Source organism: Oncorhynchus masou, chromosome 12 (assembly GCF_036934945.1).
Source record: "Oncorhynchus masou masou isolate Uvic2021 chromosome 12, UVic_Omas_1.1, whole genome shotgun sequence".
In the NCBI taxonomy this organism is placed as follows: domain Eukaryota; kingdom Metazoa; phylum Chordata; class Actinopteri; order Salmoniformes; family Salmonidae; genus Oncorhynchus; species Oncorhynchus masou.
Genome location: NC_088223.1, coordinates 90,308,581 through 90,321,740, shown reverse-complemented (window position 1 = coordinate 90,321,740; position 13,160 = coordinate 90,308,581). Strand labels below are relative to the sequence as shown.

At 41.2% G+C, this 13,160-nt stretch overlaps 1 protein-coding gene across 1 annotated transcript; it reads right to left on the bottom strand.

Annotated features, from left to right (window-relative positions):
* Positions 1-8,653: 8,653 nt before the first annotated feature.
* LOC135549423 (carbohydrate-responsive element-binding protein-like) lies at positions 8,654-10,367 on the bottom strand. The gene is made up of 4 exons (XM_064979394.1): positions 10,210-10,367; positions 9,670-9,799; positions 9,156-9,285; positions 8,654-8,841 (listed from the first exon to the last, which is right to left on the bottom strand). Exons 1-4 carry the CDS (start codon positions 10,365-10,367, stop codon positions 8,654-8,656), a joined length of 606 nt encoding a protein of 201 aa, XP_064835466.1.
* Positions 10,368-13,160: the final 2,793 nt, after the last annotated feature.

Below are 13,160 nucleotides of genomic sequence, written 5' to 3'. Positions count from 1 at the left end.
ACCAACTGTTACAGCGTATGGCAACCAATTTACAGTATGGCAACCAACTGTTACAGCGTATGGCAACAAATTTACAGTATGACAACCAATTTACAGTATGACAACCAACTGTTACAGGGTATGGCAACAAATTTACAGTATGACAACCAATTTACAGAATGACAACCAACTGTTACAGCGTATTGCAACCAATTTACAGTATGACAACCAATTTACAGTATGACAACCAATTTACAGTATGACAACCAATTTACAGTATGACAACCAATTTACAGTATGACAACCAATTTACAGTATGACAGCCAATTTACAGTATGACAACCAACTGTTACAGCGTAGGACAACCAATTTACAGTATGACAACCAACTGTTACAGCATATGGCAACAAATTTACAGTATACAGCCAATTTACAGTATGACAACCAATTTACAGTATGACAGCCAACTGTTACAGGGTATGGCAACAAATTTACAGTATACAGCCAATTTACAGTATGACAACCAACTTACAGTATGACAACCAACTGTTACAGCGTATGGCAACCAATTTACAGTATGACAGCCAACTGTTACAGCGTATGGCAACCAATTTACAGTATGGCAACCAATTTACAGTATGGCAACCAATTTACAGTATGACAACCAATTTACAGTATGACAACCAATTTACAGTATGACAGCCAATTTACAGTATGACAGCCAATTTACAGTATGACAGCCAATTTACAGTATGACAGCCAATTTACAGTATGACAGCCAACTGTTACACCATATGACAACCAATTTACAGTATGCCAATAAACAATAACATCGTATGACAACCAACGTCTTCAGTACAACCAGATCCTCAGCCAAAAAAACATGGTAAAGTTGTTTCCAGAAATAATGATTAGGATGACAACGACTCTCGGCCTGTCTTTCAATGCTGCCAGGTGTATTCTATATTTACTTATTTTTTTTTTTTTTAAATGTGTCTACCTCCATGCAGAACTCTATCAGAGCCACTACTCAACCAGTGTAAATGACATCTGGAGCCACAGGGAAATGGGAGCAATTACCCATTGAGTTGAGAGTAGTCTACTGAACTGAAGTGGATTACTGTATTCAAGGATGCCGGTCAATTTCATTCTGTTTACTGTACCGTTATCATTTATGTCCCGGGGAAATCAAGGACATTCATCCCACTCAGTCAGGATTCATCATATGATAGAATGAAAATGTAAAATTGCGTGTGATTTCAATAATGGCTCAGGAAGGTAGTCATGAATAGTAGGATTATTATCAACCATACTAATCCATTTGATTCACTATCAGGTAAGATGAATGATAGTAGCACGCTATAAACACATATCTTGCAAACATATCCAAGGATCTATGTCATCCCCAAACTCATATCAGCGCGGCTCATATTTGAGGCTAAAATGATTATGAACAACCAGACAGTTACGGTAAACATTGAAAAGCATGAACCCACGAATGAAAGAAGTAGCAGGCAACAGAGCTCCGGAAATCGATTAGTACAAAAAACAGGGACATCTGCAGCGCCACGATCTGTGTGGTTAACAACAATAACGGTATTTGTTTGTACACGGACATTTCTCGAACGCACAATTTACGCTAACAAAACAGACTGTCGTGTTTACACAGAAGCAATAGTAAAATATAACTGCAAAGTGAATCTGTTCATTTCATCCAGCCTGAGTATGCTAACGGGGTTTGAGCAACCGTTCATTCGTTACTGATGCGCGAACAGCCCTGCTGTCGCGAGCTTGTCAACTTAATTCCTCTTCTATGAATAAGCACGAGGTGATGTGATGTTTCTTACCTTATTCGTATCCCTCACTCCTGAACAAGGGAATTGTTGGACGGCCGAAAGCGGTGAGTGTTTCTGTATTTCGGACAACGTGTGACGCTGAGGGGAGCCGTCCTCTTATGAAGGATTTGTCCGTGGTCCTGGATTCCCAATCTCGAGCTGACTTTTCTCCTGCCTGGTGCTGAAGTGGACAGCGCACTAAACAGCAGCAAAGCAGTGCTGTAAAAACACAGCGCTCCTCGCCATCATACTGCACAGCAACCTCTACCGGATGGGAGGGAACGTTGCATCCATGAACAATGCAAAGGATGCTATCTGATAAAACAAATAGTCAACAAAAGCCTGGAAGGGTGATATTTGGCGTTAACGTTCGGAATGCGCCATCTAGCGTGGCCGTTTTGACCGCAAGCCCATGCTGATTGTTTAGAGTATTGGCATAATCAGATTCATATCGAATAATTAGTGTGCATGTAAAAACCCAGTCTGTCCTTGGTCTGTAGGAAACACATGGCTATTTGCATTCAAGACACTATGTAAAGATAGTACATACAAGTTAAATACACATAGATGAATATTTAATTCACAGTTATAGTAGCCTACGTGGATTGAGAAGCGACCTGTTCAGTTGGCTCTGCCTACATATAATCAGATTTTATTGGGACAACAGAGCACAGAAATGGTCATTTAATAATGATTTCAGTGCTATAAAAAAACAATCCGTAATTGTCCATTATCTGAAGTTGGACTATCAGTGCTTGATTTGGGTCAGAGCTATCCGGACACCTTACCGGCACTTCTACTGTTTGGGAAATTGCTTGCCAGCTCCTCCCCTCAGCGTCACACGTTGTCCGAAATACAGAAACACTCACCGCTGTCGACCGTCCAACAATTCCCGAGAGAGAACTCGACATTTCAGAAGTAGGCATAAAATAATGACAGCGAAACAGACTAACTAGATAACAAATTCCAAACATAACTTGTAGCAGTTATCTCGCTGGTTGTCTATAGCTAACTAAGCATTAGTATCGTTGTCGCCATTCCAACGGCACTGTTGCCTAGACAGTGTAAATACATATGCACCGTTGGAAAACGGGGATTCCGAAGTAGGCATGTAATTGCGATAACGTAATAAATTATATACTCTAAGAATAGCCTAATCGAAAAATAACTTTCTGTGCTTAAGATCTCCCCATGAAACATGAATATATGAGCCTAGTATATAAACATGTCTAGTTAGATACCTTGCTCTGAAGTAGCCTACCTTATCCATTTGATCCCTGAATCTTTGAATGAAGGAATACTTTTATAAAGACAAAAAGTATTTTGTTGTAAAGGTTGCATTGTTTTTATATCAAAGGTGGCAACCATCCTCCCAGGATAGCTACTGCATGGGGTTTGGCAGGCTTTTGTTCAAAGCCCTGGTCTAACCACATCGAAGCCTACACATCAGCTGCTCAACAGGAAGGAACCTTGATAAGCAGACTTGGATGTTCCAGGGTTGGATCAAAAGCCAAGCCTGCAGACCCAGGAGCTCTCTAGATGGAGGGTTGACCACATGTTGATATCATGTGACTGACTGTGTAATTCTACTTTGTGTGTGCGTGCGTGCGTGCGTGTGTGTGTGTGTGGGGGGGGGGGTTAAAGAGCCTTGATCAAGGGCACAACGGCAGGTGATGGAAGGCCTTCACGGGATCAGACACAGCTGTTTTCCAGTATAAATAGGCTATAATAATAGTCATGAACATTTGGTTAAAAGTCATGGAGTATGTGTATGAACTCTTTCATAGTGAATTGTCAGAGGTCTCTATAGCATAATGTCAGGTGTGAATTTCAGTGAACACAGTCTCATGGACCGACTTGGAAAAATACAGCTCCTGCACTTCTTTCATTCCAAATCAAGCACTGAGGCCGACAGAGAGGTTATAGCTAAGACTATAAGGGAAAATCCTAGCTTTGAAATGTTTTGTGCTCATTGCAGTACATTGGTTCATTAGGAGATGGTGAGGTGTTGGGTGTTTTGACGTTGGTCTGGAATAAACCAGAGACAGAGAGAGAGTTGGGACAACTTTTAGAATGTTGAATATTGTTCTAATTCTAGACAGTTACATCATGTAATGTTAAAGATGGAATCCGCAGTAAGGGGAAAAGTATCACTGTCTTCCCCCAAGGCCACTGTTGTTTTTGTTTTGTTGATGAAAGCAGAGCCCATTGGGGGGGGGGGGTGTTCGTATGCTGCCGTTCTACTACACATGCAATGATGTCAGAGGGGAAAACATATTTGTAAAAAGTGTTTGTTGTTTGTATTAGGTATGTCCAATGTTCTGGTAATATCACAAATGGCAGTGGCAGTTTCCCTTTTAAGGATTCCAGTTTTAATGGGGAGCAAACATGGCTGCTATAGAATGTTGTAGTGTCATGTACTCGCATCATAATGCAAAAAACTCAAAGTCCCATCTCTCTAAATACATGGCTCTGGGATCAACTATCAAGTCCCTCCATGCTGAACCCCCAGTCCTTCTTATATACAGTACCAGTGAAACATTTGGACATCCCTACTAAGGATTTTATTATATTTGTACTATTTTCTACATTTTGAAAACATCAACATTATGAAATAACACATGTGGAATCATGTAGTAAACAAAAAAGTGATAAACAAATCTAAATATGTTATATTTTAGATTCTTCAAAGTAGCCACCTTTTGCCTTGATGACAGCTTTGCACACTCTTGGCATTCTCTCAAACAACTTCACCTTGAATGCATTTTCAACAGTCTTGAAGGAATTCCCACATATGCTGAGCACCAGTTGGCTGCTTTTCCTTCACTCTGCGGTCTAACTCATACCAAATCATTTCAATTGGGTTGAGGTTGGCTGATTTTGAAGGCCAGGTCATCTGACGCAGCAATCCATCACTCTCCTTGGTCAAATAGCCCTTACACAGCCTGGAGGTGTGTTTTGGGTCATTGTCCTGTTACAACTCAAATGATAGTCCCACTAAGCTCAAACCAGATGGGGTGGCGTATCGCTGCAGAATGCTGTGGTAGCCATGCTGGTTAAGTGTGCCTTGAATTCTAAATAAATCACTGACAGTGTCACCGGCAAAGCACCCCCACACCATCACACCTCCTCCTCCATGCTTAACGGTGGAAACTACACATGCGGAGATCATCAGTTCACCTATTCTGTGTCTCACAAAGACAAAATGGTTGGAACCAAAAATCTCAAATTTGGACTCATCAGACAAAAGGACAGATTTCCACTGGTCTAATGTCCATTGGTTGTGTTGCTTGGCCCAAGCAAATCTCTTCTTATTATTGGTGTCCTTTAGTAGTGGTTTCTTTGCAGCAATTCGACCACGAAAGCCTGATTCACCCAGTCTCCTCTGAACGGTTGATGTTGAGATGTGTCTGTTACTTGAACTCTGTAAAGCATTTATTTGGGCTGCAATTTCTGAGGCTGGTAACTCTAATGAACTTATCCTCTGCAGCAGAGGTAACTCTGGGTCTTCCTTTCCTGTGGCGGTCCTCATGAGAGCCAGTTTCATCATAGCGCTTGATGGTTTTTGCAATTGCACTTAAAGAAACTTTAAAAGTTCTCGAAATGTTCCATATTGACTGACCTTCATATCTTAAAGTAATGATGGACTGTCGTTTCTCTTTGCTTATTTGAGCTGTTCTCGCCATAATATGGACTTGGTCTTTTACCAAATCCTACCTTGTCACAACACAACTGATTGACTCAAATGCATCAAGAAGGAAAGAAATTCCACAAATTAACTTTTAACAACGCACACTTGTTAATTGAAATGCATTCCAGGTGACTACCTCATGAAGCTGGTTGGGAGAATGCCAAGAGTGTGCAAAAGCTGTCATCAAGGCAAAGGGTGGCTACTTTGAAGAATCTAAAATAAATGTTGATTTGTTGAACACTTTTTGGTTACTACATGATTCCGTTATTTCATAGTTTTGACGTCTTCACTATTATTCTACAATGTAGAAAATAGTAAAAATATAGAAAAATCCTGGAATAAGTAGGTGTGTCCAAACCTTTGACTGGTACTGTACATAAATCCCTTTTGTAAAAGAGAGACATGTTCTGGCCCTCCCAAGGATGTACTTATTTTGGGTAGTGACCCATCCGTACCTAATAGTGCTTTTTGAGGTGGGTTTCGGTTTGATTATAAAGAAAATAATAAAGGTTACCAATTACGGTTTCGGTCTTTTTTTTGGGGGGGGGGGGAGACAGAGATGTGAGAGAGAGTGAAATATAGAGTAGAGAGAGAGAGAGCGAGAGAGAGAGAGTGAAATATAGAGTAGAGAGAGAGAGAGAGCGAGAGAGGGAGGGAGGGAGGGAGGGATAGAGAGAGAGAGAGAGAGAAGGAGAGAAAGAGAGTGAAAGGTAGAGTAGAGAGAGAGAGAGAGAGAGACAGAGACAGAGAGAGAGAGGGGGGGGCATTAAATGCACTATGCATTATGTGGGTTGAATGCTCTAACATTTAATACAATTCCCATGACGGTAGTGACTGCCCATTACTGCATATCACTTACTGACTATAATTTATTCACATTACTTTACATTAATATAATATTACAGATGTGTATATTATTATTTTTATTATATTTGTTTTTGTTTTAGGCCTATTTGTTGACTGTATTGTTTAATTCCAAGTCATTATCTCATCTCTATAGAGCTGCAGTCTATGCTGTCTGAAAACAAAAATCACAATTTTAGTTGTTCTTCAAAGTAAATAAGGCAAAGTAAAATACTTTATACCAACTATCAATGTCTTAGATCATGTATTTTCAGATAGAGATACTTATCCCTCTCCATCGTTCTCCTGTCTATTCTCTCCTTGTCTGTGTCCGCCCAACACAAACCGGACAAGCAGACGTGCGATGGATTAGGGTCATTGTAGTTAATCACCACGTTTTCTGCACTAAACTATGTAGAATATTGGTCTACTACATTTCAGGCTTGATCTCATTGGGACCATAGAAACTGAGCATTACACTCAGAGAAGAAGAACAAAAACAGAACGAAATGGAATTCAAATAATTGAACTGATGTTGGTTTAAAACCTGAACAATGGCAGACATTTTTGGTAAATCGCTCAGCACTAGTGCCTACTTTATGTGTGCTTTAAAGTGGGTTCAGCTCTGTGATCCTTTGGCACGGCTTGGTTTTCCATCTATTGAAATTGTTCCATAGGGTCCCATAGTCTGTGTGTTACAGGGTATCAAATTGTTCCATAGGGTCCCATAGTCTGTGTGTTACAGGGTATCAAATTGTTCCATAGGGTCCCATAGTCTGTGTTACAGGGTATCAAATTGTTCCATAGGGTCCCATAGTCTGTGTTACAGTGTATCAAATTGTTCCATAGGGTCCCATAGTCTGTGTTACAGGGTATCAAATTGTTCCATAGGGTCCCATAGTCTGTGTGTTACAGGGTATCAAATTGTTCCATAGGGTCCCATAGTCTGTGTTACAGGGTATCAAATTGTTCCATAGGGTCCCATAGTCTGTGTTACAGTGTATCAAATTGTTCCATAGGGTCCCATAGTCTGTGTGTTACAGGGTATCAAATTGTTCCATAGGGTCCCATAGTCTGTGTGTTACAGGGTATCAAATTGTTCCATAGGGTCCCATAGTCTGTGTTACAGGGTATCAAATTGTTCCATAGGGTCCCATAGTCTGTGTTACAGTGTATCAAATTGTTCCATAGGGTCCCATAGTCTGTGTGTTACAGGGTATCAAATTGTTCCATAGGGTCCCATAGTCTGTGTGTTACAGGGTATCAAATTGTTCCATAGGGTCCCATAGTCTGTGTGTTACAGGGTATCAAATTGTTCCATAGGGTCCCATAGTCTGTGTTACAGGGTATCAAATTGTTCCATAGGGTCCCATAGTCTGTGTTACAGTGTATCAAATTGTTCCATAGGGTCCCATAGTCTGTGTGTTACAGGGTATCAAATTGTTCCATAGGGTCCCGTAGTCTGTGTGTTACAGGGTATCAAATTGTTCCATAGGGTCCCATAGTCTGTGTGTTACAGGGTATCAAATTGTTCCATAGGGTCCCACAGGCTGTGTGTTACAGGGTATCAAATTGTTCCATAGGGTCCCGTAGTCTGTGTGTTACAGGGTATCAAATTGTTCCATAGGGTCCCATAGTCTGTGTGTTACAGGGTATCAAATTGTTCCATAGGGTCCCATAGTCTGTGTGTTACAGGGTATCAAATTGTTCCATAGGGTCCCATAGTCTGTGTGTTACAGGGTATCAAATTGTTCCATAGGGTCCCATAGTCTGTGTTACAGGGTATCAAATTGTTCCATAGGGTCCCATAGTCTGTGTTACAGTGTATCAAATTGTTCCATAGGGTCCCATAGTCTGTGTGTTACAGGGTATCAAATTGTTCCATAGGGTCCCATAGTCTGTGTGTTACAGGGTATCAAATTGTTCCATAGGGTCCCATAGTCTGTGTGTTACAGGGTATCAAATTGTTCCATAGGGTCCCATAGTCTGTGTTACAGGGCATCAAATTGTTCCATAGGGTCCCATAGTCTGTGTTACAGTGTATCAAATTGTTCCATAGGGTCCCATAGTCTGTGTGTTACAGGGTATCAAATTGTTCCATAGGGTCCCGTAGTCTGTGTGTTACAGGGTATCAAATTGTTCCATAGGGTCCCATAGTCTGTGTGTTACAGGGTATCAAATTGTTCCATAGGGTCCCATAGTCTGTGTTACAGGGTATCAAATTGTTCCATAGGGTCCCATAGTCTGTGTGTTACAGGGTATCAAATTGTTCCATAGGGTCCCATAGTCTGTGTGTTACAGGGTATCAAATTGTTCCATAGGGTCCCACAGGCTGTGTGTTTTCCCTGTTGATGGGCCATGTGGAGGGGGAATGGTCCTGGGGACGGGTAGGGTGGGGGAGGCACTGAGCCTGGGTGACCTCATCTGGGACCAGACTGGGATCTGTCAGGATGGACGTGGTGGTGCTGAGGAGATGGAGTGAGCTAAGGACCACTGAGGACAGAAACAAAGGGAGGGAGAGAGAATCAGGTAAGAGGGAGATGAGCGAGAAAAAGAGAAAAGAAAGACAGACAGACAGACAGACAGACAGACACACAGGCAGGCAGGCAGGCAGGCAGGCAGACATTTAGGCAGGCAGGCAGGCAGACAGACAGACAGACAGACAGACAGACAGACAGACAGACAGACAGACAGACAGACAGACAGACAGACAGACAGACAGACAGACAGACAGACAAACAAACAAACAAACAAACAAGACTACATGATTAACTGATAGTCATTGAAGCTGGTGAAGTTGAACTCACTGGGTCTGAGGGCAGGTAGGGAGCAGTACTGGTCCAGCCAGGACAGAGTGGTACAACACAGATCCTCAACACTGGCTGTGGACACCATTCTGTTATAGGACTCAAACAGGGGCTCTACGATGATGCTGAACTGAGCCCGTGTTTAGGAAAGAACCATGCGGATTTATGTTTTATTATCTTCGACAACACACACACACACATAGATACAGTACAGGACACACAATGCAAAGCACAATACATGATATTTACATAACCACATTGTGTGACTTGGTCTGTTCCTCTGTGAGCCACTCCAGCAGCCATATGGAAAAGGCATCTTAGCATTTGTAATGAGGATCCATTTCATCTTATTTATGAATATCTAAAAAGCAGATCCTTTCCTATGTCAGCATTCCTACACTGAGACGTTGTTGTTGTTGTTGTTGTTGTTGTTGATGAATACAGGCCCAGATCTAACACTGAACATATGCTCATCCTAAAGGTTCCTGTGGCCAGGGAGAGTGGAGAGGGATATGATCCAGAGCCACCAGTTCTGTAGAGTCCATGCCCGGACGTACTCTCTGAACTTCTCCCTCATGTGGTCAAAGTGTTGGCAGGTGACGGGCATGCCAGTGACGGGCAGCTGGTACACACCGCAGGGTAGCCTAGTGGTTAGAGCGTTGGACTAGTAACCGGAAGGTTGCAAGTTCAAACCCCCGAGCTGACAAGGTACAAATCTGTGGTTCTGCCTCCTGAACAAGGCAGTTAACCCACTATTCCTAGTCCGTCATTGAAAATAAGAATTTGTTCTTAACTGACTTGCATAGTTCAATAAAGGTAAAATAAAAAAGGGAGAGGCTTGTTATGATCACATAAACACGCAGGAAACTGCTGAAGGGAGGACGACTCATAACAACGACTCAGAACCGCACTAACGGAAAGGCATCAATCACATGGAAAAACCATTACACCCATTCCGCTGCAGACATGACCTGTCCTCCCCAATTAAGGTGCCATCAACCTCCTGTGACACACACACATATGTTATGTACAGCAGGTTTAGTGCATTTCTTACTTGATGGCAAAGTGAAGGAGCAGAATCTGGTCTCTGTGTCTCTGAGCCTCCTCGTGCAGCTGAGCTCTCTCCTGCTGAATCTGACCGATGTACTCTGCTGCCTTATGTAGCGTCGTGGCCTTGCTGATCAGGGACGCAGAGACAAGACAGTAGATCATGTAGAATGAAATACAGAGGAATAAAGTTATACACTGTAACTGTGTGTCAATGCCACACCTATTATTACCAGTAGCGTTGCAGCTCAGTGCAGCTCCCAGTCCTCTACAACACTGGGTCTTGTGCACTCCATTCCTGACTCAATGCCTCAGTGCCTCAGGGAGATCTCTTTAGTTTCAAGTCAAAGTTAGACGTCCATCCGGGTCCAAAGAACGGCTGGAATTGCCTTCAAAACCGGCCACTAGGGGCAACGGTAAGCGCGGTTACCTCAAAGTGGGCTGGCGGCTTGCTAGGGCGTTGTGGAATTTGTAATTTTTTTATTAGGATCCCCATTAGCTAACTCCGTAATGCTGGCTAATCTTCTTAGGGTCCAACAACAAATTAACAAGACATTACAAACAACCACAATCAAGACTTCAAAAACAAGTAGACAATACAGATAATTAAAATACCTGTCAGGAAACACATGTAACATTCAGTTGATGCTTTCTATTTCCTGTCCAGTCATATGGTCTATCACATTAGATGTTCTTTCTATTTCCTGTCCAGTCATATGGTCTATCACATTAGATGTTCTTTCTATTTCCTGTCCAGTCATATGGTCTATCACATTAGATGTTCTGTCTATTTCCTGTCCAGTCATATGGTCTATCACATTAGATGTTCTTTTCTATTTCCTGTCCAGTCATATGGTCTATCACATTAGATGTTCTTTCTATTTCCTGTCCAGTCATATGGTCTATCACATTAGATGTTCTTTCTATTTCCTGTCCAGTCATACGGTCTATCACATTAGATGTTCTTTCTATTTCCTGTCCAGTCATATGGTCTATCACATTAGATGTTCTGTCTATTTCCTGTCCAGTCATACGGTCTATCACATTAGATGTTCTTTCTATTTCCTGTCCAGTCATATGGTCTATCACATTAGATGTTCTTTCTATTTCCTGTCCAGTCATATGGTCTATCACATTAGATGTTCTGTCTATTTCCTGTCCAGTCATATGGTCTATCACATTAGATGTTCTTTCTATTTCCTGTCCAGTCATATGGTCTATCACATTAGATGTTCTGTCTATTTCCTGTCCAGTCATACGGTCTATCACATTAGATGTTCTTTCTATTTCCTGTCCAGTCATATGGTCTATCACATTAGATGTTCTTTCTATTTCCTGTCCAGTCATATGGTCTATCACATTAGATGTTCTGTCTATTTCCTGTCCAGTCATATGGTCTATCACATTAGATGTTCTTTCTATTTCCTGTCCAGTCATATGGTCTATCACATTAGATGTTCTGTCTATTTCCTGTCCAGTCATACGGTCTACTCACATTAGATGTTCTTTCTATTTCCTGTCCAGTCATATGGTCTATCTCATTAGATGTTCTTTCTATTTCCTGTCCAGTCATATGGTCTATCACATTAGATGTTCTGTCTATTTCCTGTCCAGTCATATGGTCTATCACATTAGATGTTCTTTTCTATTTCCTGTCCAGTCATATGGTCTATCACATTAGATGTTCTTTATATTTCCTGTCCAGTCATACGGTCTATCACATTAGATGTTCTTTCTATTTCCTGTCCAGTCATATGGTCTATCACATTAGATGTTCTTTCTATTTCCTGTCCAGTCATATGGTCTATCACATTAGATGTTCTTTCTATTTCCTGTCCAGTCATATGGTCTATCACATTAGATGTTCTTTCTATTTCCTGTCCAGTCATATGGTCTATCACATTAGATGTTCTTTTCTATTTCCTGTCCAGTCATATGGTCTATCACATTAGATGTTCTTTATATTTCCTGTCCAGTCATATGGTCTATCACATTAGATGTTCTTTCTATTTCCTGTCCAGTCATATGGTCTATCACATTAGATGTTCTTTCTATTTCCTGTCCAGTCATATGGTCTATCACATTAGATGTTCTTTCTATTTCCTGTCCAGTCATATGGTCTATCACATTAGATGTTCTGTCTATTTCCTGTCCAGTCATATGGTCTATCACATTAGATGTTCTTTCTATTTCCTGTCCAGTCATATGGTCTATCACATTAGATATTCTGTCTATTTCCTGTCCAGTCATACGGTCTATCACATTAGATGTTCTTTCTATTTCCTGTCCAGTCATATGGTCTATCTCATTAGATGTTCTTTCTATTTCCTGTCCAGTCATATGGTCTATCACATTAGATGTTCTTTCTATTTCCTGTCCAGTCATATGGTCTATCACATTAGATGTTCTTTCTATTTCCTGTCCAGTCATATGGTCTATCACATTAGATGTTCTGTCTATTTCCTGTCCAGTCATATGGTCTATCACATTAGATGTTCTTTCTATTTCCTGTCCAGTCATATGGTCTATCACATTAGATATTCTGTCTATTTCCTGTCCAGTCATACGGTCTATCACATTAGATGTTCTTTCTATTTCCTGTCCAGTCATATGGTCTATCTCATTAGATGTTCTTTCTATTTCCTGTCCAGTCATATGGTCTATCACATTAGATGTTCTTTCTATTTCCTGTCCAGTCATATGGTCTATCACATTAGATGTTCTTTCTATTTCCTGTCCAGTCATATGGTCTGTCACATTAGATGTTCTTTTATTTTTTCTTGAAGGTGGATTTACTTTTTGCCTGAGAAATATGGATTGGTAAAGAGTTCCATTCAGCTATAGCTCTATATAAAACTGTAGATTTAAGGCGATTTGTCCTTGGCTTGAGTTGTTTTAGCTGCCCTGGAAGGGGATGGTGGTAGAGCCACGTGGGCTGGCGGTTTTCTAGAGAGTTGT

Bases quoted from the DNA above. Each gene is read 5' to 3' on its own strand.
- LOC135549423 (XM_064979394.1), bottom strand. From the start codon at position 10,367: ATGATCTACTGTCTTGTCTCTGCGTCCCTGATCAGCAAGGCCACGACG. The intron at 9,286-9,669 runs ATATCCCTCTCC...ACACGGGCTCAG, and splicing joins AGAACTGGTGGCTCTGGATC to TTCAGCATCATCGTAGAGCC. The intron at 8,842-9,155 runs GTGAGTTCAACT...TTCTGTCCTCAG, and splicing joins CCTACCTGCCCTCAGACCCA to TGGTCCTTAGCTCACTCCAT.